The 27,974-nt window shown below is 38.3% G+C and overlaps 1 protein-coding gene across 1 annotated transcript; it reads right to left on the bottom strand.

Annotated features, from left to right (window-relative positions):
• Nucleotides 1-79: 79 nt before the first annotated feature.
• DLD (dihydrolipoamide dehydrogenase) lies at nt 80-27,974 on the bottom strand. Its single transcript, NM_001301150.1, has 14 exons — nt 27,885-27,974; nt 26,331-26,409; nt 20,624-20,703; nt 20,055-20,123; nt 19,424-19,493; nt 18,160-18,260; nt 17,704-17,847; nt 17,164-17,265; nt 4,101-4,291; nt 3,258-3,428; nt 2,757-2,946; nt 2,199-2,336; nt 1,171-1,260; nt 80-1,075 (listed from the first exon to the last, which is right to left on the bottom strand). Exons 1-14 carry the CDS (start codon nt 27,921-27,923, stop codon nt 1,010-1,012), a joined length of 1,530 nt encoding a protein of 509 aa, NP_001288079.1. The 5' UTR covers nt 27,924-27,974; the 3' UTR covers nt 80-1,009.

Raw genomic sequence — 27,974 nt, 5'->3', positions numbered from 1 at the left:
TTAAAGAAACAGTCATTTACCCAGCCATGGATACACTGGAAATCCCTGTAAGAAAAGACAGCAGATTAAAGATTCCTTCACACTGTTTCTCCAAAAGTAACTGCTAAACACTCAGTCAGTATCACTAAAACAGATCAAAGGGTAACGGCCCTTTACATGCCTTAATGCTGTCCTACAAAGTGGAAAAAACAGACATCCAGGACACTCAGAGCAATAATAGTAATGACTAAGAATATACACTAGAGGTAGTCATAAAAGAACTAGGACCATCTTGACACCCACTCAGAATAACCACTAAATGAACATTTAAGACATTTATTTCTGTATCTTCATTCCCCACTGTAATACATTTGAGTCTCCATTTAATATTTGAACATTAGAGACATACTTCCTTAATTTAGCTAACTGTGTAACTATACTTCAGACTGTACACCTCAATGGAACCTTAATAACCTAAACACGTAAATTCTACCTCTCAACTGCAAGAATTTGGGGATTAAATAAAACGTGTGAGAGACCATCACTTTTTATTTACATCAGTCTATACACATTTTAATCTTATTCTAATGACTGACTCTGTTTCCAACATGAAAACCAAGTTTAAAATAACTTGATCATCTTGCTTCAAACACAGCTGTTCACATACCATACTCAGTTCCTTCCGTGTAAATAGCCAACTTTACCATATCAGAAGTAAAAGCTATGTAACACAAATTCAGTGAAGGTGATCCTTCATAAAGAACATGAAAATAAGAGTTGAAGAAAATTTTCCAAGATGCTACTATAAGTAGCTTTTTTCTGCAATATTAATGCACTGAAAGAAAATATTAACTTTATTTAAAATACAGATATGAGATTATTCCATTCTGTCCAAACCTATTAAATACCTTCCAAAAGTTTCATAATTCAGTCCTAGAAATTCTTGGAGCCGTGAGCATTTCCTGTCCAGAAATGTGACCTCTACAAAAGCTCCCAGGAAATTTCAGAAAAAAATATATCATCTTCTAATTTAAAAGTTGATTGATTTGCCAAATGATGCAGCCAGGTTTGCTTCTCTAAAAGCTTCTGATAAGGTCTGCAGGGAAGAAATTTTTAAAATTAAAAAGCAAGAATTCATGGGTCAGAAGAAAATTTAGGTAGTCATTAATTCTGTACGTTGTTAACAATTACCGGATGCGCGTGACAGACTCTAGCTATATCTTCACAGGATGCTCCATATTCCAATGCAAGAGCAGCTTCATTTACCATTTCACCAGCACCCTTTAAAATAACAAGCCAAAAAGTAATTTTGTTTCCATAGCAAAAAGAACTACCTGCTAACAGGATAGATCAGTTGTTAGAGCAGTTAAATAACTGCCTCCAGTCAAGAAAAGTTTAACAGAAAAGGTGGCACAGAAGAGCTCAGGATCCAGAGCCAGATGGCCTGGATTCAAATCCTACCACCACTTACCTCAACCACTTACTCTGTGTGCTTCGTTCCATTTATCACCTCAAAAATGGGAATAGCAACACCTACCTCACAGAGTTGTAAAAATTAAAGTTAACGCATGTATTTAGGAAAAATTACAAAGTAAGCATTCAGATGTTCTATGATCATTGTTATACCATCTACGTAAGATACCTAGGGAGTGGGCATCCGTCAGATTCAGTGGTAGGAAAGGCTTCTCTTAGAAGGTAACATTTTGAGCTGAGACCTGAATAATAAGGAGCCAGTCATGCAAAGATCTGGAGCCAGAGCATTCTAGGTAAAGGCCACCACCAGCATGAAGGCTCTAAAATAGGAACAAATTTGGCCTGTTATGAAATTGAGAGAAGGCCCAGGAGGCAGGGAATTAATGAGCAAAAGGGAAGAGTGGAAAAGATGAGGTAAAAAGTAGGCAGGAGCAGATTTAGTGGGGCCTTGTATGTTAACAGTCTGAAGTTGAAAAGGACCACTGGAGAGCTGTAAGCAGGCCCATGGCCTGTGCATGTTTTAAAAGGATAACCTTAGTTGCACGTGGAAGGTAGACGATATGGTAGGGAAGATTTTCCAAGTGCTGTCAGTATCTTGCTAGAAATGGCACACAAAAAGGTCATACTGAAACTTTAGCTGGTAAAAAATAACCTCAGAACGTAAATACCAGGTGGTTTTAAATTAATCTACTAAATAGCAATGCTTTCCAGAAATCCTAATGGGATTTCTGGTTTTCAATACTCACTGGTCCCAGAATATGTGCTCCCAATACTCTGTCCGTCGATTTCTGCCCAAGAATCTTCACCATGCCATCTGTGTCAGCATTTGTCTTAGCTCTGCTGTTAGCAGCAAAAGGGAATTTCCCAACCTTGTACTCAATACCCTGTGAGAGACAGAAAACGAGAAGCTACATAAACTCTGAAAAAGTTCGCTCCCATTGGTGAAATCATCTACATTTGTTCAGAAAATAAATCCCAAGAAGGTAATTCTTCACAGAGCATATTGAAGGAAAGACCAAAAGGCTTGTTAATGAAATATATTTTGGGTACAAACACAAGCAAATGCAAGTATTGGTTCATGTGGGTATATTTAAAAGCCCAATATAAAAGCTGTGGAATTACTAGTTTTTGAATATAGACAAGTGAATATCTCCTTTATGATACTAAAAAAGGAAGAAAAAATAAACTATAATATTCCACATAGTTATTAGAATGCATTAATACAGTAATATAATGATTCTCAGCTACCAGTATCATTAATTCAATTCACACACTGGAATAAAACTACCCCCATTCAGGATTACCTCTTCTTTCAACTGCTCTTCGGATTTGCCAACCCAAGCAACTTCAGGGTGTGTGTAAATCACCGACGGTACACAATTGTAGTCAATGTGCACAGCACCACCAGCCATTCCTTCAACACAGATAATGCCTTCATCCTCTGCTTTGTGAGCCAGCATTGGACCAGCAACCACATCACCAATAGCATAGATACTACCAGAGAGACCAAAAGAAACAGTGAACTTCTGAAATCAGATACTCATTTTCAGTTATGCCACGGTAACAAAAAGGTAAGTTTCTAGTTATTAAGTCACCAAAAAATGTATCAAATACAGTTCTTCAAGTATCTGTGAATTTGGTTTCTAACCTTTATGTAATGAAAAAATTATTTTCGCTTTTACATATTATATGTTTACCCTTCTTTTCCAAAGCCAATGCATTTTTTAAGCATGACAAAAGTCTTATTTTGAAAATAGTGTTTGAAATTTTTAAATATTGAAAATGCAGATAATGAGCCAACTTACTTTGGAATTTTAGTTTGGAATCTGGTATTGATTGGAATTCTACCTCGAGGATCTAGTTCAATTCCAAGCTCTTCTAGTCCCAAATTCTGAGTAAAGGGTCGTCGGCCAATGCAAACCAAGAGTACATCACAAGTGATAACTTCAGCTTTACCACCAGAAGCAGCTTCAATACTAGAAAATGAATAGTATAACTGTTACATACATCTACATAAATAGCTGGTAGACTTGGAAATTTAAGACCAGACATTTCTCAGGTGTTGATGACACTTCTAACAGTGTACGTTCACTTTATTATAAATATAACAAACTTAAGGGTCAGGCAATGAAGAAATGCACATATCCTCCAGAGGTCTATCATTAAAACCTCACAAAGACAGGCAGTATAACACGGGTTAAGAACACAAGTCTTACAGTCAGAAAGATCCAAGTTCAAGCAGTGGCTCTGCCACTCACTAACTGTGTGACCTCAGGCAAGTTATTTCACCAAGTCACATAAATATTTAATAAATAGAGAGCCAGGCACATAGGAAGCAATCTAATTAGTATTATTATTATGATTTCCCCATATATGTCTAAAAATATTGAATTAATTTTACTGAATGCTGGGAGTTTAAGTTTTTCTGAATGTATACTATAAAAAAGTAACTTACAATGAGAACAATGGATTAATATTTCTAGCATCAACTTAATCATGAATTTCAAAGGACTGATTTAATAAGCAATATGGAGATATACTAAGCAATGAAATGGTCTTAAATTATAAAAAATCTGATTCTGAAAACTGAGTGTTTTTCTTAAACACACAGACAAGGATTTCATATCGAAAACAAGCAGTACACTTACGAAACATCAATTTTTCCATCTGACTTCTTGGTAGCACCAGTAACTTTTGTATTCAATTTAAATTTAAATCCTTGTTTTTGAAGGATGCGTTGAAAGTTTTTAGATATCTCCATATCAATTCCAACTCCACCAACATGACCCAAAAACTCAACTGCTGTCACATCTGCACCAAGTCTTTGCCAAACTGAACCCTGCAAATAAAAATCATAAAAATAAAAGTTTCTATAGCAAATGTTTACTGAATCATCTTAAACAGTTTATTGTAAGATTTTCTTTTGTTAATATGTCCCGATTAGAAGCTCTGAGGTTTAAAACTAACACAGTGGCAACTACGTATACCTTTACGTTTTTATTGACCCATTCATTGCTCCAACAGTTACTGAGCAGCTACACTATACTATATGCTAGGCACCATTTCAGGTGTTAGGCAGACATCAGTGAACTGCCCTCGAGGACCTTATATTCTGGTAGGGAGACAGACAAATAAGTAAAATTCATGCAGAGGAGAGTAAAATGCTATGAGGAAAAAAAAGCAGGAAGTAGAACCCGGACTCCGGAAAGGAAAAGAAGCGCAATTTTAAATAGTGTGTTTGGGGGGAGTCCTCACTAGGAGTGACGTTTGCAGAGACTTGAACAAAGAGCGGGAATGAACTATGCAGGTAACTGGTTCAGGAAGAAGAGACACCAAGTGGGAAGGAAGGTCCTGAGGGAGAAGAAGTAGCCTCTTATTACTACTAATTACTGACGTTTGCAAAACAGTAAACTGGCTTCATATGTTTATTTCCTCAATAGAGAAATGTTGCTTTTTCATTCAAATTATAATTTAAACTCAATGCTCATTTTTTATTTTAACAATTATAACTTCTGAATACTTACATGTGAAACTGGCAAAATGAACATAATTTTACAGCATTACATAAAATATGAAAACCTATGAATGGATATCCTTTGTGAGAATTTATATTAGAATCATCTAGTAACTTATAATTCACCATAAGACTTTACTTTTCCAATTAAATTAGGTTTGTACATTCATTTACAAAATTTCATGAGTTTTTCTGGTGAGAGCTGAATTAACTAGAGGCAATACAATGACACTAAAAATCCAGTAACAAGCATACATAAAATTAACTCAAAATGGATCATGGAGCTAAACGTAAAAACCAAGACTATAAAACTTCTGGAAGTCTACACAGGAGAGGATCTTTGTGGCCGTGAGTTAGGCAAAGATTTCTTAGCTACAACACCGAAAGCACAATCCATAAAAGAAAGAAAAAGATAAATTAGACTTCATCAAAATTAAAAACTTCTCCTCTTCAAAATATACTCAGAGCACAAAAAGATAAGCCACAGACAAGGAAAAGTTATTTGCAAAACATCTATATGATAAAGATTTATATCCAAATTACATAAAGAACTCTCAAAACTCATTAACAAAACAAACAAACCCAATAAAAAACACAAAATATTTAAACAGGCACTTCACCAAAGAAGATATAAAGATGGCAAATAAACACATAAAAAGATACTCAAGATTACAAGCCACCAGAGAAATGCAAATTAAAACCACAAGCAGATACTACCACACACCCATTAGAATGGCTCAAATCAAAACATCCAGTATTAAAGTAATGGTGAGGAAGTGGAGCAACTGAAATCTACATTGCTAGTGGGACTGTAAAATGGTGTGGCCACTTTGGAAAACAAAGTTTCTCGAAAGGTTAAACACAGAATTACCATTTGACCCAACAACTGCACTCCTAGCTATATACTCAAGAGAAATGATAACAGATGTCCACACAAAAACTTGTACACAAATGTTCATAGAAGCATTATCCATAATAGTCTCAAATCGAAACAACCCAAGTATCCACCAACTGTTGAATGGATAAACAGAATGTGTTACAGCCACAGAAGGGACTACTACTTGGCCATAAAGAGAAATGAAGTGTACGTGAACCTTGAGAACATCATGCTAAGTGAAGAAGCCAAACACAAAATGCCACATATTGTATGACTCCGTTTATATGAAATGTCCAGACTAGAAAATCCACAGACACAGAAAGTAGATTAGTGGAGTCCAGAGGCTGGGAGAAGGGAGGAATGCAGAGTGACTGCTAATGGGCACGGAGTTCCCTTTTGAGGTGACAAAAATGTTCTGGATATTGGTGACAGCTGCACAATTCTGTGAATATACTAAAAATCATTGAAATGTATACTTTAAATGGGTGAACCATATGATATGTGAATTATATCTTAATAAAGGTAATAAAAAAATCCCAAACACTCCTCTGAACCTAAATCAGAATAGTAAGAAATAGTAAGAGTGTGGAAATGAAAAACCATCTTGATGTCTATAATTTGAAGTGGAGAACGACGAGCATAGCTAGACAAGTGCCCTACTTTTAGGAATACTATCACAAAACCCTTAAAGATAGGAAAACTCCAATAATATCTACTATTTACCTAGAGCTTATTGGAGGCCAAGCACTGTGCTAAGTGTTTTAAATGTATTACCTTATTAAATCGCAATAATAACCCTGTAAGGCAATTATTCTTATCCCCATTTTATCATGAATCAACTAGTTCACAGAGGCTCATTAATGTAACAAGGGCATAAAGTCATTAAGAGGCAGAGCTGAAATTCAAATTTAATCTATCTGATTCCAAAACCTATGTTCTTTAAATGAAGAAGGAAGGTAAACTAAAAAGTAGTCACATGAATAATCTTTATGAGAAAGTAAAGAGATATGTATAACTACACAATAAATTCTCTAAGTTTCAACTTTTAAAAAGACATGAAAACTAACTCAATATAGTAACAGACACCTAAAACATTGTGTCAAGAAGTTTGAAATGACCCAAGCCTTATAAAAAATCTAAAAGGCCAGCCCAGTGGCGGAGTGGTAAAGTTTGTGTGCTCCATGTTGGTGGCCCAGGGTTTGCAGGTTCAGATCCTGGGCACTGACCTACACACCACTCAACAAGCCACGCTGTAGCAGAATCTCACACACAAAATAGAGGAAGACTGCCACAGACATTAGCTCAGGGCCAATCTTCCTCACACACACACACACAAAAGTGCTGAGATGGAAGAGAGAGAATTATTGCCTGGGGATATTATTATACTGACCAACAAAACAAAGTAAACCTGTTATTCCTTTTTTCTTGTTTTATCCACCTATGAGAATAATTTTCAAAGTGGACTAAATAGAAGAAATATCATTAAGCAAGAAGCGAAGCCCAAAATAAGAGCAACCAGTCATTTTTGATGTGTTAACTTCCCAATCAAACAAATTAGATCATTAACTTTGATAACAGAAACATTGTCAGTGAACTCTGAGAACTTAATTAGCATAAGAGAACTGTCAAAAGGTGGCAGACAGGCAAATATTGCCTAAATTTAAAAAAAAAAGATTCTAGAAAAGAATAGATTCTAAAATGTGGAGCAGAGGTCAACCACTACTAAATACTAGAAGAGATGAGTCAACAGCTGCTTTGATAGTTAGCAGATGCTACCACAAAAAACAAGTCGTGTAAATGACTTATTTTCTGAAGGTTTTTCTGGACTGGTTAACGTAGCATATTTTGCTATTAGCAAGGTGTTCAAAAAAAGAAAATTTCATGATAGCCTCGTAGATGTGATGGATCAATGGGGAATCAAATATGTTTGTAACTGGTTAAACATTACAGTGTCAGATAGCTTTCAATACTTTGTACTGACAACCTGAATGACATCAGGGAAGGTTTGATTGACCAAGTTAGACAACATCAGATGATGGACCACATGCCTTAGTTAACATCCTTCCCAAATTTATGAATTACACAAAGCAAGAAAAAAGGAGTTAAGTATAAGAATGACAGAATCAAGACAGAGAAATAGACTGGAATAACAGGTACAAGTGAACAAGATGAAATTAAAGCAAAGATAAAAGTTCAAAGTCCTTCATTTAGGTTTAAAAAATCAGAAATTCCTCAAGCAAAAGATGTGAGGTTGTCACCTGACAACAAGCTCGATGATACCTTTAAAAAAACAAACCACTAAACTGATCTTAAAGGATTACATTAAAAGAAGTACACCTATCAAAAAAAGTTCTCTCCAAAATCCAGAATATTATGTTTAATTTCGAACATCATTTACAAGTGATCCTGCAGACTAGACTGGATCAAAAGGATGATGACAAAATAAGTGATGTGGATCTATGAAACCTAAGAAAGAAGCATTAAGTAAAGCAATGGAAGAGAGGAGGCAGAGCAAATGGCAGGGTGAGCTGACCCAGGATTCTCTCCCCTCCAAAATACAATCAAAGAAATAGAAAAACTGAATTTCAACCAATGACCCCTAATGTCAAGACCATCAGAGACCTACAGAGCAAGAAGACAGAGGACGGAGAGGCTGTAGCCGGCCTCAGAGGAACTGGAACAGGGTAGGAGAGAACTTCGCTCCCTCCGCTAGAGAGTGGGATGGCTGCCGCGGGTGAGGGAAGGAGCAGGGGAGGGGCCGCGCAACCGGGGGGGTCGTCCAGGACTCCTGCCACCGGTGCAGTGGAAACCCGCTGATGAGGGAAAGCTTCCGTGTGCAGGGACCCCATCAAGCCACGCCCCCGGGAGACCAGAGAACGAGAGCTGAGCCGAATCCAGATCGGTGGGCGAGAGAAACTGCCCCTCCCACCCCTACCCGCGCTGGGTGCTGCCATGTTGGCTGAACGCAGAGGGCTCAGAATGCACAGCTCTCAACCCCCATCTAGTGGCGACAGGCTGTAACTGCAACCGAATTCTACCACCATGCGAAAAAACCACTCCTCTACCATTCAGCAATTTATAAAAGCTCCAGACCAGAAGGAAAACAATAAAAACACAGAATGAAGTCCTGAGGACTTGGAAATAGGTGAACTAAGTGAAAATGAGATCAGAGTAGCTATCATCAAAAAACTCAATGAGGTAGAGGGAAAGACAGAGAAACAAGTCAATGAGTTCTGGAGTTACATCACAAAAGAAATTGAAACTATAAAGAAGAATCAAACAGAAATACTAGAGATGAAAAATACAATGGACCAGATAAAACAGAATACGGATTCCCTGAATAACCATGTAGACACCATAGAGGAGCAAATTAGCATAATCGAAGATAGACAGGCTGAATGGCTCCAGAGGAAGAAAGAGAACTAAGGATTAAAAAGAATGAGGGAAATATCAGAGAAATAGCAGATTCAATGAGGAGAAAGAATTTAAGAATCACTGGAATTCCTGAGAACGTGGAAAAGGAAAATGGAGCAGAAAGTGTGCTTAATGAAATTACAGAAGAGAACTTCCCAAATCTAGGGATTAAGGGAGAAATGCGTGTGGAGGAAGATTTCAGATCTCCTAGATTTGTAAATGTAAAAAGACCTACTGCAAGGCATATAGTAGTAAAAATGGCAAAAATGAAAAACAACGAAAGAATACTTAGGGCAGCAAGACAGAAGAAAATAACCTACAAAGGAACTCCTATCAGACTGTCAGGGGATTTCTCTACAGAAACCTTACAAGCTAGGAGAGAATGGAGTGACATATTCAAAACTTTAAAAGATAAAAATCTTCAGCCAAGAATACTCTATCCAGCAAGACTATCCTTCAGATATGAGTGAGAAATTAAATCTTTTCCAGACAAACAAAAGTTAAGGGAATTTGTAACCAAAAGTCCTCCACTACAAGAAATCCTCAAGAAGGCTCTCATACCTGAAAAAAGAAAAAAGGGAGAAAGGGTCACAAACCACACACTAGGGAGACAGACAGATAGAACCAGAATAGGATAGCAAATATTCGACTACACCATTAGGATAAAGGTAAGGAAACTACCAAAGCAAAGATGATCTTATCACTCTAACTACAAGCTCATAACACGAGTTGGAATAAGAAATGAAAATAATAATTTAGAAGGGGAAGAGCAAAGGGACTAAATCAGTCTAGGCCAAGTAAGTAAGAGACCACCAGAGAACAGACTATATTATTCATGAGATTCTAAACACAAACTTCAGGGTAGCCACTAAACTAAAAAACAGAACAGAGCCACAAAACATAAATAAGGAAAAATCTATGAAACCCAGCATAAGAAATTGCAGTATTCAATGGGTAGGCTAAAGCACAGAGGACGAGAAACAAAGGTAATGCAGGAAATCCAGACAACAAGCGACAGATTGTCAGCATTAAGTCCACATGCATCAATAATCACCCTCAATGTAAACAGATCGAACTCTCCAATAAAAAGACACAGAGTGGCAAAATGGATTGAAGAAGAAGATCCAACAATTTGTTGCCTCCAGGAAACACACCTCAGCCCCAAGGACAAACACAGACTCAGGGTGAAGGGGTGGAGGACAATACTTCAAGCAAATAGCAAGGACAAAAAGGCAGGTGTTGCAATTCTCATATCAGACCAAGTGGATTTCAAAATAAGACAGGTAAAGAGAGACATAGAGGGACAATACATAATGATCAAAGGGACACTTCATCAAGAAGAAATAACGCTTATAAATATCTATGCACCCAACACAGGAGCACCAAGATTCATAAAGCAACTATTAACAGACCTAAGGGAAGATGTTAAAAACAACACAATAACAGTAGGGGACCTCAACACCCAACTCACATCAATGGACAGATCATCCAGACAGAAAATCAACAAGGAAATAGTGGAGCTGAATGAAAAACTAAAACAATTGGACTTAATAGACATATATAGATCACTTCATCCTAAAACAGCAGAATACACATTCTTCTCAAGTGCACATGGAACAGTCTCAAGGATAGACCATATGTTGGGAAATAAGGCAAGCCTCTACAAATTTAAAAAAAATGAAATAATAACAAGCATCTTCTCCAATCATAATGCTATAAGGCTAGAAATTAATTACAAGAAAAAAGCAGAGAAAGTCACAAAGATGTGGAGACTAAACAATACACTACTGAACAAGCAATGGATCACTGAAGAAATTAAAGAAATCAAAAAATACCTGGAAACAAATGAAAATGATAACATGCCATACCAACTCATATGGGATACACCAAAAGCTGTATTTAGAGGAAAATTTACTGCAATACGGGCACATCTTAATAAACAAGAAAAATCCCAAATAAGCAATCTTAAACTACACCTAACTGAACTAGAGAAAGAAGAACCAATAAAGCCCAAAGTCAGCAGAAGAAGAGAAATAATAAAAATCAGAGCAGAAATAAATACTATTGAAACGAAAAAGGCGGTAGACAGGATCAATGAAACAAAGAGCTGGTTCTTTGATAAGATAAATAAAATTGACAAACCCCTAGCCAGACTTACAAAGAAAAAAAGGGAGAAAGCTCAAATAAACAAAATCAGAAATGAAAGACGAGAAATAACAACAGACTCTGCAGAAATACAATGGATTATAAGAGAATACTACGAAAAATTATATGCCAACAAAATGGATAACCTAGAGGAAATGGATAAATTCTTGGACTCCTACAATCTCCCACAGCTCACTCAGGAAAAGCAGACAATTTGAATACACCAATCACAAGGAAAGAGATTGAAACAGCAATCAAAAACATCCCAAAGAATAAAACCCCAGGACCAGATGGCTTTCCTGGGGAATTCTACCAAACTTTCAGAGAGGATTTAATACCTATCCTTTTCAAGCTATTCCAAAAAATTAGGGAGAATGGAACACTTCCTAATACATTCTACGAGGCCACCATCACGCTGATACCAAAGCCTGACAAAGACACCACGAAAAAAGAGAACTACAGGCCAATATCACTGATGAACACAGATGCAAAATTCTAAACAAAATTTTCACCAGAATTCAGCAAATCTACACCAGAATTCAGCAATTCATCAAAAGGATCATACATCATGATCAAGTGGGATTCATACCAGAGACAGAGGGATGGTTGAACATCCGCAAATCAATCAACGTGATACACCACATCAACAAACTGAGGAATAAAAACCACATGATCATCTCAATAGATGCAGAGAAAGCATTTGACAAGATCCAACAGCCATTTATGATAAAAACTCTGAACAAAATGGGCATAGAAGGGAACTACCTCAACATAATAAAGGCCATATATGACAAACCCACAGCCAAAGTCATACTCAATGGGCAAAAACTGAGCGCCATGCCCCTGAAAACAGGAATGAGACAAGGATGCCCTCTATCACCACTCTTATTTAACATAGTACTGGAGGTCCTGGCCAGAGCAATCAGGCAAGAAAAAGGAATAAAAGGAATCCAAATAGGGAGGGAAGCAGTGAAACTCTCGCTGTTTGCAGATGACATGATCTTATACATAGAAAACCCCAAAGAATCCATTGGAAAACTCTTAGAAGTAATCAACAACTACAGCAAAGTTGCAGGGTATAAAATCAATTTGCATAAATCAGTAGCATTTCTATATTCTAATAACAAACCAACAGAAAAAGAACTCAAGAACACAATACCATTCACAATCAGAACAAAAAGAATAAAATACCTCAGGGTGAATTTAACTAAGGAAGTGAAGGACCTATACCATGAAAATTACAAGGCCTTTCTGAGAGAACTGGATGAGAATTGGATAAGGAGATGGAAAGACATTCCATGCACATGGATTGGAAGAATAAACATAGTTAAAATGTCCGTTCTACCTACAGCAATCTACAGAGTCAACGCCATCCCAATCAGAATCCCAATGACATTCTTTACAGAATTAGAACATAAAATCCTAAAATTCATATGGGGCAACAAAAGACCCCGAATTGCTAAAGCAATCCTGAGAAAAAAGAACAAAATGGGAGGTATCACAATCCCTGACTTCAAAACATACTACAAAGCTACAGTAATCAAAACACCATGGTACTGGTACAAAAACAGGTGCACAGATGAATGGAACAGAATTGAAAGCCCAGAAATAAAACCACACATCTATGGACAGCTTATCTTCGACAAAGGAGCTGAGGGCATACAATGGAGAAAAGAAAGTCTTTTCAACAAATGGTGCTGGGAAAACTGGAAAGCCATATGTAAAAGAATGAAAATTGACCATTCTTTCTCACCATTCACCAAAATAAACTCAAAATGGATCAAAGACCTAAAGGTGAGACCTGAAACTATAAGGCTTCTAGAAGAAAACGTAGGCAGTACACTCTTTGACATCAGTATTAAAAGGATCTTTTCGGACACCATGTCTTCTCAGACAAGGGAAACAATAGAAGAATAAACAAATGGGCCTTCATCAGACTAAAGAGCTTCTTCAAGGCAAATGAAAACAGGATTGAAACAAAAAAACAACCCACTAACTGGGAAAAAATATTTGCAAGTCATATATCTGACAAAGGCTTAATATCCATAATATATAAAGAACTCTTGCAACTCAACAACAAAACATCAAACAACCCAATCAAAAAGTGGGCTGGAGACATGAACAGACATTTCTCCAAAGAAGATATACGGATGGCCAATAGGCACATGAAAAGATGTTCATCATCGCTGATCATCAGGGAAATGCAAATCAAAACTACACTAAGATATCACCTTACACCCAGTGGAATGACAAAAATATCTAAAACTAATAGTAACAAATGTTGGAGAGGTTGTGGAGAAAAAGGAACCCTCATACACTGCTGGTGGGAATGCAAACTGGTGCAGCCACTATGGAAAACAGTACGGAGATTCCTCAAAAAATTAAAAATAGAACTACCATACGACCCAGCTATTCCATTACTGGGTATCTATCCAAAGAGCTTGAAGTCAGCAATTCCAAAAGTCCTATGCACCCCAATGTTTACTGCAGCATTATTTACAATAGCTAAGACATGGAAGCAACCTAAGTGCCCATCAACAGATGAATGGATAAAGAAGATGTGGTATATCTATACAATGGAATACTACTCAGCTGTAAAACAGAACAAAATCATTCCATTTACAATAACATGGATGGACCTTGAGGGAATTATGTTAAGTGAAATAAGCAAGTTAGAGAAGGACAATCTCTGTATGACTCCACTCATATGAGGAATTTAGAAATGTAGACAAAGAGAACAGATTAGTGGCTACCAGGGGAAAGATGGGGTGAGGGGTGGGCACAAACAGTGAAGTGGTGCACCTACAACACGACTGACAAACAATAATGTACAACTGAAATTTCACAAGATCGTAACATATCATTAACTCAATTAAAAAAAAAAAGCAATGGAGATCAAATATGAATAAAACTCAGTCTCTGCTTTCAAGGAGCTTATGGTCCTGTAGAAAAGACAGACATAAACAAATAAATCCAAGCTACTGTTATTAGTATATGGTAGAAAGATATAGATACCCTATACTAAGGACTCAAGGAAAGACGAGCTTTCATAGAAGAAAGAAATCTTCACTAAAAAGGTAACTTCTAAACTAACTTTTGAAAGATATTGATTATATCAACAATGTTCATTGAGCAATAATAAAAGCTATTACGTGAGTACGTATCACATACCAGACACTATGCTTGAAGAGTTTGGATTTATTTTAACGGCTATAGTACGTCACTGAAGTGTTTTTAACAGGGAAAGGACATGATTACATCCGGGTTATAGAAAGATCACTGCAGCCACTCTGGGGAGAAGAGACTAGAAAAAGATTAAAGAAGCTAGAGACACCTAGGGCAAAACATGATGCTGGCCTGAACGGGGATCTAAGTAGATGCATGAAAAGAGGAGGATATATGCATGAGCCATCTATCAGGTAGTATCACATTAGGACCCAGTGACTGACGCAATATAGGGCAGGAAGCATGAGAGAAGGCATGCGCAATTCCCAAACTCTTGCTTAGGCCTCTAGATGGATGGCAAAACCATTCACTGAGATGGGAGATGTTAGAAAAGGAACAGGTTTGGTTTTGTTTGTTTGGGGGTGGAAGAGGGAGGGGGGGGAAGGGAAAGGCTAAGTTATACATTCGGTGAATTGGGCATCTGGGAGACCTATACGGAGAGACGCTGGCAGGCATTCAGATAAGAGTCCAGAGGCAAGGAGAGAGGATTAGGCTGCAAGTATTTATGAGTCCTTCAGTAACTGGGATGGAAGTGAAGAGAATATTCTGTGGAAAGACAAAAAGGGTCTGGGATAGAACCCTGAGACAGAAGCTAGCATAACACTAACAATTAAAGGGAAAGCTGAGGAAGAGGAACCTGCAGAGAGGATAGAGAAGTGAGCCCAAAGGGTAGATGGAAAACCAACAGAATATGGAATCAGAGAAGCTAGGGAAAGAGTTTCAAAGGCAAGAAACTCAGTAACGCTGATTGCTACCAATTAAAGCAGTGAAGAAAACAGTGACTGGACTGAGCAATAGATCCATTCGTGTGCTGGCAAGAGCAACTGGATGGCAAAGAAGCCATGGAGCGAGGAGTGGGAGTTGATGAAACAGAGCATGGACAACCCTTTCAAGAATTTGTGTGTGTGTGTGTGTGTGTGAGGAAGATTGGCCCCGAGCTAACATCTGTGACAATCTTCCTCTAATTTGTATGTGAGATTCTGCTGCAGCGTGGCTTGATGAGTGGTGTGTAGGTTGGTGCCCAGGATCTGAACCTGCGAACCCCGGGCCACAGTCAGGGGCAAATTAGTTAATTGAAGGAGGACATGGGATCAAGAAAAGGCTTATTTATGTGGACACAGCCTGTATCTATGAGTGCAAATGCATGTGAGCATGCGTGTGTGGCACATAGATGCCCACATAGAGGCACGTTTAAATATAAATGAGAAGAAAGCAAAAGTAGGGGAGTTCGAAGACTAAAAAAATACAAAAATAAAAATCACAAAACCAAGTCTCTGAGAAGGCAGGAGAAGAAGCACTACCAAGCACAGGTGAGGGGCTCAGTGTCAGGGAAAACAGCAGTTCCACAGTTACAGGAGAGAAGACGAAGAGGACAGGTGTCCACCAGGTAAGAACATTTTCAAATCTGGGCATCAAGTTGAGGGAGTTCTCATCTGATGGTTTCTCCTTCACGGGATATTTAGGAGACAAGGTCATCAGCAGGCAGGGAAAGACAGTGTACCACAGAGGTTTGAGACAAGTGGGAAATGAAACAGCCACTGCAGACACCAGCTAGGGAAATAACGGCACTGTCAACAAGGTTGAAGTTTCCGTTGAGATTTGCGACCAAGAATTTACACAGGCTAATCCGTAGAGAGTGTGTTTTTCTCCTGGTATAGCCAATAGCCTGAGTATAGCATAAAAAAGGCAAACAGCTCAATTCAACCAGGACCAGAGTTTTGCCAAGTAGGTATGACAGAAAAGCAAGGCAAAGAGAGTGGTTAAGTGATGGACTATGGAATCTAAGCTGATCAGGAAAGCAATCGAGACAGGAAAGGGCAGACAGCAAAAACGTAGAGGGATCTATGGACCAGAAAACCTAATAAAGTTAAAGAGCCTGCTACTAGGAATAACTGAGTAAAGAGAGGAAAGGGGCTTATGGTTAGAGAATAAAATGTCTCAATTTGTGATTTCAGAAGTAGAGCAATTCCTGGCGATTACAAAATACAACACCCCTGGGAAAGGATACCTAAAATGGAGGGAATAGGTCACTGGAAACACAGGAAATTTGCCAGATGGACAAAAAGGAAGAACATGGCAAGGAGAAGGTATGCAATAGCTTATACTTCAGAAATCCAGAGAATTGCAAGTACTTTGACATTTCTAAAACTTAAGAAGGACCAAGACAAGGATAAATAGGAAGGGAAGAGCCAGATCACGTAAGTCATGGTCTTTATCTGAAATGCAATTTGCTCAGAGTTATCTTGTGAAGAGCCATCAAATTTAAATAAGTGAAGGGCTGTTAGATTTTTTAAAAAATTAGTCCAGTTTTAGGGAACAGAAAGGGTGGAAGATACAGGGAAGCAGGTTTCAAATTGAAGAGAAAGTTTTAACAACTAATGATTACAGAAATAAGTTGTCTTGAAAACTCTTTATTACTACAAGTGTTTAAGCAAAACTCAATGCTGACCTGTCTGCAATGTTGTACAAAGAATCAAATACTTAAGTCACTTCCAACTCCACAGGGGCAATAAGAGACAGAAAAGACAGCACTTACCAATTCTACACCTATTACTCCTGCACCAATGACAACCATCTTTTCTGGAACTTTTTTTAAAGATAAAGCACCTGTAGATGACACTATTGTATCTTCATCAATCTATAATAAAAAAACCAAGACAGACAATCAAAATTATTTGGAAAACCTACTGATTTCTAAACTGTGATCTAAGTATAATCACTAAAAATACTAAGTCATTTATTTGTTGTGAAGTATTTATGATTTCTATCCATACAGTCAATTTTAGTAAATCCCGTTAAAAACGCTCACTTAAAATTTTATCATTCAGCATTTCGAAACGAAATGGTCAATTTTAACTTCATATTGAATTCAAATATATCTAAATATAAAGTGTTATATTTCTGGTCAAAATCACTGCAGAATAAAGACAGGCAATTTCCCAAAGCTGAATGACTATAAACATATAGTATTTCAGTCAGATGTCTGTCATTCAAAGTTCATAAATAACATGAATAAAGTAGTTTATAAAATGTATTTCTGAAGGAAGGTTGTGACAGTTGTAAAAAACGTAAATACCGTGATTCCAGGAAAAGGAGTAACTTCTGAACCTGTAGCTATAAGAATGTTCTTTGTGTCGATAACTTGAGTGCTGCCATCGGCTTTCGCAGCAGTGACCTGATTTTTGCCAGTTATCTTTCCATATCCATTTACGTGAACAACCTTTATAAAACAATGTTTATAAATTCAAAAGGTTTAAAATGATTTTCTGATAAACAAACATGATTAATAGGAACAAAATACTCTATTAAATAATGTATCCAATACAAAATGCTTCTTTACTTAGTAATGCTACACATGGGGCAGTAAAAAGTTTGTTAACAACGTCAGGGAAATCTATTTCAGGTTAGCACACTGTTTTAAATTAAATAAATACCCCCCAACAGCCACATTCTAATAGCACCACTCTGTCAGCATAAAGCAATGCTGGATGTGTATATAAAACAAGCACGTCTGAACATTAAGCACACTGACCTTGTTCTGTTTGAACAGGTGGGCGATCCCCCCGGTTAGAGCTTTCACTGCAGTACTCTTCTGCTCCATCATCTTCTCTAAATTCAAGCGAACTTCAGACACTGTAATTGGTTAAATAAATCTTTAGTCCTTAGCTAAATTCTTGAAGCGATGTTAGATATTTTTCACTAATCAAAGTCCAGAAAATTTTAGCCTAATGCTTACAGAATTGTATAAAAGGTAGTACTAAAATTTTTAATTTTAATAAATGATACAATAATCATAGCTGGCAAAAGGCCGAGAGCCTCATATCACAACAAGAGAACCTGTCAAACACTGTCCCCTTTGGGAAAAACGTAGTCCAAAGTAAAACATTACATCCCACTGTGACAACATATTCTCCAAACACCTTACAATGATTATTCAAGACTGGAAGAGATTTAAGTAGACATGACAAAGTACAACATCACCTGAAATTTTAAGTAAAAGGAAATGCTAAATTTCATGAAACAGCAACTAATAAAAATACACATCTGAAGACTTCCAATACAGAAGTTTAATCTAAAAGAGTTTAATCAACCTGATTTTTTTTAAAAGACTGGCCCTGAGCTAACATCTGTTGCCAATCTTTTTTTTTTTCCTTCTCCCCAAAGCCCCACAGTACATAGTTGTATATTCTAGTTGTAGGTCCTTCTAATTCTACCACGTGGGATGCTGCCTCAGCACGGCTTGATGAGCAGTGCAAGGTCCACACCCAGGATATGAAGCGGCGAAACCCTGGGCTGCTGAAGCAGAGCGCGCGAACTTAACCATTTGGCCACGGGGCCGGGCCCACCAACCTGATTTTAATGAGAATTTTAATACCAAATGAGAATGTTATGAGACGTCCTTCTTTTCCACTATGCCACATCCCTCCCTCTCCCCTCTGTTCTTTCCACTACCAACAACTTAGGTAGACCTTTCTTCCTTCCTTTGTCATTACCTGTCCCTAGCACTCAGGAATCCAGCCCCTATCCCAGGATCTCCAGGTTTCAGAGAAACAAAAACTGACTCTACACAGAAAAAGTAGTCTTCATGCAAAAGTTGGCAGAGGAACAGAAGATGTCAGAGTAAAAATCAGGATTTAAACCTTCTTTCTTAAGTAAATCTCTCTACATTTTTAAGATCTTTTTCTCACTCTTCCCTCACAAAACATATATTACACACTCATTAAACACACCGAAGTCTTTATCCAGAAGTGTCAAGTATGGCTGGTAATATCGCTAAATATGAAAGGTAGACTTACTTTCAATTCCCCTAGATGCAAAATCTTTTCCATGGGCCAGATGGTAATAATGAGAGTTATTTAATAAAGCCTAAAGGAAATAGAAAGATGAAATTATCAAATGTTCATAAACAGACTATACACAATCAAAAACACTTATGAAATAACATTCTCTACATGGAAAACTATATAACTCTACATAAGACTATATCAACTCAGTTTCTGTTCTTATGTAATTAATCTAAGACAAACAATAATGACATAAAAATCATTCAACAAACAAGAATGAAAAACAAAGCACCTTAACTTTCTTTAAAAGCAAAAGAATAAGTACACACTTCAGGGTGGCAGGTGAAAAAGGCAGTCATGTTTACATACATAAAGGAGATAAAAGAAGAATTTACTACCTATTATCTATTGGTAAAAGAAAGCTAAAGAAAAAAATGGAACATCAGAGTCTGTCTGAATGGAAAGGCTAGCCTGCATGGCAGACCGGTGACAGCACTCTAAGTTTAACCAAGAAAAAGGTGTTTTTATCATCAGTGGGTTATGTTTTAATAACTATAATAGTCTAGTATTCTAGTCTCGATAACATTCTTCTGGTTTGGTGGCTAATGAAAAGATCTCTGCACTGTACAAAACATATGCTCACCTTAGAAGGAATACAACCAACATTCAAGCATGTTCCACCAAGTGTTTCATTTTTCTCAACGCAGACTGTCTACAACCAAAGAAAACATTATTTCACTGCACATAACCTGCAATGTTTCAGCTCACTAAAATTCCAAATCTATCTATCTTAATTATTCTACAAAACAAGCTACTCAAGCTGTATTTGTGAGAATGAAATATAGAGTCTCCTATAATTTATCATATGACTACTACTGAACTCTAACTCAAAAGTGAATTATTTAAAAGATATTTTGTTTAACATTACTGAATACATGCTTTCAGTTCTATTACTCTACCTTCCAAAGTGTGATTAGAAACCAAAATGAAAACTACTGGGTGGAAGGGAAGAATAATGGACTTCACTCTCCATTTCATGAGAATAATACAACCATTATAATAAACCCTCTCTTCGTTAGTCTCAGGCTTAAATATACTGTATTGAAATAAGAAATTATTTACCATTATTATTTACCTGCCAAGTATTTTGTGAATACATCAATTCATCCCAAATAAAAATGAATCAACACCTAGTCTGAGTCTAAACCTTACCTTGAAGCCCAACTGGGCAGCTTTAATAGCAGCGACATAGCCTCCAGGACCAGAACCTATCACTGTTACATCAGCATCAACTACAATAAAAGCAAATTGATATAAAACAGTAAGCTGCTTAATGTACTAAACAATACATTAAAAAACAAACAAAAAACCTGATATTTTAAACCTCAAAGAAAGTGCAAATAACCAGCATTTTCTACACAGCATTATTTTATTCGTAGGTACTTGACATTCTTTGATGTAACTGAAAATGGCAGAGATTTTTAAATTTCATTTTCTACTTGTTCATTATGGCACATGAAAATACAACGGAGTTCTGCATCCACCAACTTCGCTACATTCCATATAGTTGTATTTAATGATAACAGATGTGCATTTAGCGACACTGGAAGAGACACCTGTATGAAAGAGCCTGAGCTTGGCATCTGACATACTTGCCTTCAAATCTCAGCTCTCCACTTATTAATGGGTGACCAAGTGACTTACTTTTCCATCATATAAGAATAATAACACTGCCTTAAATGATTGACGTTAGGATTAAATAAGATAATTTTGTATAATACCTTAGTACTGTCAATAAATTTAAGACTGATTATACCCTTTTTGGGTACTTAACTTCTGAGATACCAGGGGGAAAAAATCAGCATCCTATAATACATGGCAACTATGTTTTGAAATTTATTTGAATACTGATAAAACTTGTATAGTTTAAGATAATAGACTAGGCTAACCAGAATATTCAATGAACTATTCTGGACATTTATCAAAGATAAAAAACTGAAAATTAACTTTGATCAGCAGGCTTAGGAAAATAATAATCATAATACAAATATAAAAATATAATATAATCTTATACAAATGTAAATATAAGTCCAATTCACGGGTTCAGATCCCAGGTGCTGACCTACTCCACTCATGAGTCATGCCATGGCGGCATCCCACATACAAAGTAGAGAAAGACTGGTGCAGATGTTCAGGGCTAATCTTTCTCAAGCAAAAAAAGAGGAGGATTGGCAATGTATGTTAGCTCAGGGCAAATCTTCCTCGCAAAAAAAGGAGAAGAAAAAAAAAGAAGTCAGACTGCGATAATATCTACCATTTAGATAATTTACTATGTGCCAGGCAGTGAGCTAAATGCTTCATGTTGTATTATTTAAGCCTCATTACATCTCTATGACATTGTTATTACGATTACCTCCATTTAACAGGGGGAAAATAAGGCTGAATAATTCAACTACTTGCATAAGGTTGCACAACTAATAAGCGATCTAGCCAGGTTCAAACCAGGTTTAGATTCTGAAACCTATGCTCCTATATCATTAATACCTTCCAAAACATTCAGATGATCCCATAATCTCCAGGACAATCAGGAACTCCAACTAAAATGACAAGAAGCTCCTTCACTATTAGAATGAAATCAACAAATATTTATGAATGCCTATCCTATGAGGAAATGATCGCCACCGTCAACAGCGTTACGTTATAGTTAGGGAAAACAGGCACATTAACAAAATGTAGATAAATCAATATTATTTTTAAAAAGAAAAAAAGGAACAGGAAAAGAGGTATCATAAGGCAGTAATCATTCATGACTGAATTCAGTAAATGAGTAGAAGAGCTACTTGGTAAGGTTATCTATTGTTGTTTTCTTGGGGAGGGGGGCTGTTTTTAAATTATCAATGGCCTTAATCTCCAGTATATTTCAGTGACCTTCCTCCATAGTCACACCCAATACTGGTCATCACCCAAAACTGCTCAGCCTCTAAAATCTTGAATTCTATTACTTCAGTTTCTCACATTAACCCTACAACCTCATAGTCCATAAGAAAGGAGAATATAGTAAAAGAAGAAAGGATTTAAAGTAAAACAAAACTGAGTTCAAATATGAGCTCCACCACCTCTAAATTCTTGGGCAAATTATTTAACCTCTCTGGGCTGTGATATAGCGTAGAGATAATAGTGACAGTAATATCTACGTCCCTGGGCTGTGAGGTCAGAGAAAATGTATGTCAAGACCCTGGGAGGATGCCAGTGGCATACCAGGCGCTCAATAAATGTTTCTCCCCATCTAAGATCCACTTCCCGCCTTTAGTCTTGCAGCCTCCAGTCTCATTCCCACCCTCCATAACCCCCTGCACACTGCTACCCAAGTGTTACCGCCTGCTAAAAATCCAACTGAGACCTTATTCTCTTGCTCTTCATTGGTTTCCGCATCTCACTGGATAAAGTCCAAGTTCCTAAATACAGCATCCAAATCTCATCAATAACTATCTCTCCAGATTCATCCATCTCCCACCATATTCTGCTTATCCACCAATACCATGCAGTTGAGGCTTCAGCAATAGTGAACTACTCTTAGCTTTCACTCACAGAATTATGCTTATCTACCCATGTACATTCTGTTCCATCTACCTAGAAGTAATGCGACACAGCCCTGGTTCTTATAGCCTAAAAAGAGAGAAGGAAAAAACATTACAATGAAAACTCCAACCTGAAACCAGAATATCTTTCAAAACAAATCTGATCGTAACAAGCCCCTGCTTAAAACACTTCAATGACTTCCAGCTGCCTTTAAAATAAAGGGTCTTCATATCTGGAGAAGTCAAATCTCAATCTCCAACATATTTCAGCCACACTGGCCCTTTTCAAGCTCCTCAAGTGTATTAGGCCCATTCTCACATCAAAATATTCCACATGCTGTTCCTTCTACCTGGAACACCTCCTCCCATGCCCACCCCCACCCCAACCCGTTTCAGATGTCAACATGATTTTCTTAAGCAAGAATTCTGTGACCATTCCCAATCTATTTACAAATTTCATAGCTCCCTGTGCTTAGCCTGTGGAGTTTTTAGCCCAATTATAATTATTTGTTCGGTGTTTGTCTTCCCCAAATGGACTGCAAAATGGACGTATAAAAGTCACGTCTTGTCTATCTTGTTCACTGCTGTATCCCAGCAACTAGCCCAAGAATAGCACATAGTAGATAGTTCATGTTTGTTGAGATAATGAATAAATAAAAGAATAAATGAATGAATGAATACAGCAAATGTAAGTGCTTTAAGTCTGTTCCTGCCATGAAATGGAAGGTCATAGCAACCGTAACACACAATACTTTTCAAATCTTGATGAACTTGGTTCATACAAACATCCCCCAGCTGTTATAACAGAGACTATATCATAATAAGCTTTGAATTCCTCACGCTGGTCAACCAATACTCATCTAAAGCAGCAGACCAAATAGAATAGTGATTAAGAGTTTAGGGTCTACAATCAGAAGAATTTTCCGTGCTCTGTCCTTTCCTAGCTAGGAACCTCTCTTGACTCAGCTCTTCCATTTATAAAATGGGGAAAATAGTACTCTTCTTTCTTTTTTTTTTTGGTGAGGAAGATTGGTCCTGAGCTAATATCTGTGCCAATCTTCCTCTACTTTGTATGTGGGATGCCACCACAGCATGGCTGATGAGCAGTTGTAGGTCTCACCTGGGATCCAAACCTGTGAACGGTGGGCTGCCGAGGCAGAGCACATGAACTTAACTACTACACCACCGGGCCAGCCCCAAAGCAGCATATATTTTGTAGGATTGCCATGATGATTAAAAACAGTGCTTGAGACAGAGTAAGCCATCAACGCATCAGTTAATATTGTTGTTGTTGCTGGGTACTTACTTTGTAGCAGCACCATAATGGATGCTTGCGATAGAGCAGTAACTAAGACAGACATGGTCTCAGGGTTCATTTATTCAAATACATATGTACTGAGCACCCAGTGCACCATTTCAGGTGCTAAACAGTCACAGTCCTTGCCCTAATGAAGTGTGCATTCTTGAGGAAAAGATAGCCATTAAATAAACACCTCAGATGAATATAACTATGTACACAAAATGCTTGTTACTCCAACGAAAGGCTTTACACACTGTATCTACGTGGGCATCAAGGGATCACTAAATTGATTCACGAGTGCTCAGCTACCCTCGTTCCATGGAAATCTAAGTTCCTGCTCAGGGACTGCCTGTCAAATAGAAGGCACTGAATGAATCTTTGCTGAATGATTCCAAAGGTGGAGAATTAGCCATGAAAAGTCTTTAGCTGCATGCTTTCGAAATGAAAATCTAACATTTCTCCTGTTGTGTGAGATGAGAAGAACACGTAATATTCCCATTTAACAAAGGAAACCAAGGGTATATGCTAATTACATCTCAATAAAACCAAAAGGAAAAAAAGGACAAAGGATACGATGGGTTCAACTTTTCTCCCTACCATCAAATTAGTATTTTTAAAGGATTTCTTGACCTGCTCAAAGCTAGGATAAATCACGCACTGTTGGTCATTGGTGACCAGAAACCTCCCCCTACTCTTTCTTCTCCAAATAAAATATCCAAAGTGATAATAGTCTGACAGCAGTTAAGGATCCAGGATAAAATTATTTCACAGAATGCAGGGAGACTGAGGGTCACAGTTCCCCCCAGCTAAAGGTTTCCACAATAAAGCTTTAGGACATCACGTGCAAATTATAATCATATGGGTGATTCCAGTAAATGTCAAAATAGATAATTTCAAATAATCAATATCCTTGGTACTGGGAGGCCAAAATACTTTACTACAAGTCCATTAACTTTCCGTTTTAAATACTTAAAAAATAAAATATATATCCTTTATGGAAACTTCAAAAATACAGAAAAGTGTAAAGAAAATATCCATAACCCATAGCTTCCTTTCAGTCTATATCCTTCTAGTCTTTAAAATGTGCTTTTGATGAGCTCCTCAAGACTTCCGTTCAGGATACTAAAAAAGTCGTCTCACCATTCTAAATAGTGTTAAGCAACCACACACTCAGTCTTACCCAGTGGACAGAATTAGCTTTTCAAATGTCAGCACATAAAACCGCTCCCCTGCTCCAAACCGTTCGGTGGTTTCCCATCACAGCTGGAGTAAAATCCAAACTCCTCGGCCCAGCTTCCAAAACACTCCAAGATCTGACCCCTGTCTGCCTCTCTGATTTTACGTTCCATGGGACTCTGCGCCAGCCACACCAGCCTCCTTGCAAATTCTTACACCTCACAAGTTAATTCTCAGCTCAGACCCTTCTTACTGTTTCCCTCCGCCTGAAATAACCTCCTCACTCCCTCACTGCACTCAGGCCCCACCTTGGACATCATCTCCTCAGAAAAGCCCGATACCCTATCTAAAATAGACTCTTTTCCTCCCAATTACCTGCTTTAATTTTCAATCACTTCCCCAAATATTTACCATCACTTATGTACTGTTTGTCTTCTTTTCTTTTTTTGCCTGAGGAAGATTTGCCCTGAGCTAACATCTGTGCCAGTCTTCCTCTATTTTGTATGTGGGTCGCCACCACTGTATAGCTGATGAGTGGTGTAGGTCCACACCCAGGATCCGAACTTGCAAACCGGGCCTGCTGAAGAGGAGTGCACGAACCTCACCACCATGCCTGGGGCCAGCCCCTGTACTGCTTGTCTTTTATCATCAGACTGTAAGCTCCATAAGAGCAGAGCTTTGCCTTGTTCACCACCAGGAACACATTAGGTGCATGATAAACTTTTAAGTGACTAAACACATGAACAAACGAATTCTACAACAGATCACTTTATCGTTAGTTACTCTAATACTCACTAGCTTTTACACTTAAACACAAAGGAACTATGAGCTAATTTGAGGAAAACCTGTTTTACCAAGTACTTACTTGGTTGGTCTGCATAAGTCCTCAGAGGCACTGCGGAAACTCCCTGTAGGCCATGAGATATTCGATTGAAATGGCCTCTCTGGAAAAGAAAATGTTCCTATTATGTAATATGCATTCAAAACACAGAACTACTGAAGGTTGACGAAAACACTGATTTTGGGCAAATGTATCGAGTGCTGATTATTAATGTATCTTCCACTGCCACACAGGTTACATATCCATTTCTCCTCTTCGGTAACAAAAATTATTTAAACTTATCGAACTCAGCTTGCTACATTATCCCTTTATCATGACTATTCAACAAACTGTCTCATATTGAACCTAATGAAAAAGTGTTTTTGAATGGTGTTAAATTTTACTAGATTTGCAGAAAGCATGGCTAATTTTTTGTGCCACCAAGTGTCTTCATGTCGTAATTAAAGCTCTTAAAGTTCTAACTTAAGTACTTGAATAGTCTACGGTAGGACAATCATTTCATTTGTAATTATTGTTTCCTAACTCAAATCCACTCAAGCGTATAATCTATGAAGATGCTCCTGAACCATCAACTGGGAACAGAAAGTTAGACAAGGTAACTCAGGAAAACGCACTATGGACTCATATTCAACAGCTGCTACAGTTTTACAAAGTGCATCAGAATCTCCACAACAATCTCTAAATAGGGATGGCTACTATTTCCTAAGAACCTTGAGGCACAAAGAAACAAGGCAAAAAGCTCCTATCAGAGCAGGCAAATCCTACACTGAATGTTCTCTATGCCAAGGCAATTCTTGCACCCGAGGTCGGGACAGCCGACCAAAGAGCTGCAGACTAGATGTTAGTCCTGAGTTTCAGTCCCAGCCCTGCCTCTCACTAAAAGTCCAACTTCCAGGATGTTACCTTAACTTTCGGGAACACAGGCTACTCATCTCTGAAACAAAGGAGTCTGACCGCCATAGTATGACCTTTAAGGTCTCCATCGATATAATACTCAGCCACGATCCTCCCCTCTATACGACCTGGCCGTATTTGGCACGAAGATGCACAGGGAGAGCCGAACGACAACCTGCCGGAACTCAAACTACAAACCTCCAGAAGGGAAGGCAATGGACACCAGCTTAAAGCCGCCAACACTGACGGGACCTTTGAGAAATTCCTAAGGCTACCTGCTGGGGCTGACTGGGCCTGGATCTTCAAGCATTGGCCCCAAGGTGACCTGCCCACTGCAACAAGTGAGGCTGCTCAAGGGCCGGCATTAGGAAAAGGTAGAAGGTATGCAGAGCCGGGCCATATGGAGCAAGGGCGACCTGCACTTCCTCCGCAAATGTGGAGAGAGAGGCCTGTGTGTGACCCGCAGGGCCCACGGCCCAGGCTCGGGAGTGGTGCGTGTGGCCGAGGGCCATCATACACCCGCAGGGCCTCTCCAGCGCGGGCCTTGCCCCCGAGCCGCGGCCGGGCAGACCTGGTTCCAAGGCGGAGCCGGCTTCTCCCACACTACCAGTCAGGCCGCGCCCCAGACGCCGTGGGCGGGCCTCCCAGCTCCTCGGGCTCGGCACCACCCGCGCCGGCCCTCACCTTGGCCAAGGAGCAGTACACACGACTCCAGCCCTGCATGTCGCCGGTGTATGTTCCTTTCCGCCACCGCCTTCACCTCCGCCAAGAGCC

This window comes from Equus caballus, chromosome 4, assembly GCF_041296265.1.
Source record: "Equus caballus isolate H_3958 breed thoroughbred chromosome 4, TB-T2T, whole genome shotgun sequence".
Lineage (NCBI taxonomy): Eukaryota > Metazoa > Chordata > Mammalia > Perissodactyla > Equidae > Equus > Equus caballus.
The sequence above is the reverse complement of the archived record's forward strand: the minus strand, read 5'-3'. Positions and strand labels throughout refer to the sequence as shown.

What these genes read in the sequence shown, in the direction of transcription:
- DLD (NM_001301150.1), bottom strand. Translation starts at nt 27,923, where the DNA reads ATGCAGGGCTGGAGTCGTGTGTACTGCTCCTTGGCCAAG. An exon ending in GAGTAATAGGTGTAGAATTG is followed by an intron (nt 4,292 to 17,163) that starts GTAAGTGCTGTC and finishes TTTTATTTGCAG; the next exon opens with GGTTCAGTTTGGCAAAGACT. An exon ending in GATGGAAAAATTGATGTTTC is followed by an intron (nt 3,429 to 4,100) that starts GTAAGTGTACTG and finishes TTCATTTTCTAG; the next exon opens with TATTGAAGCTGCTTCTGGTG.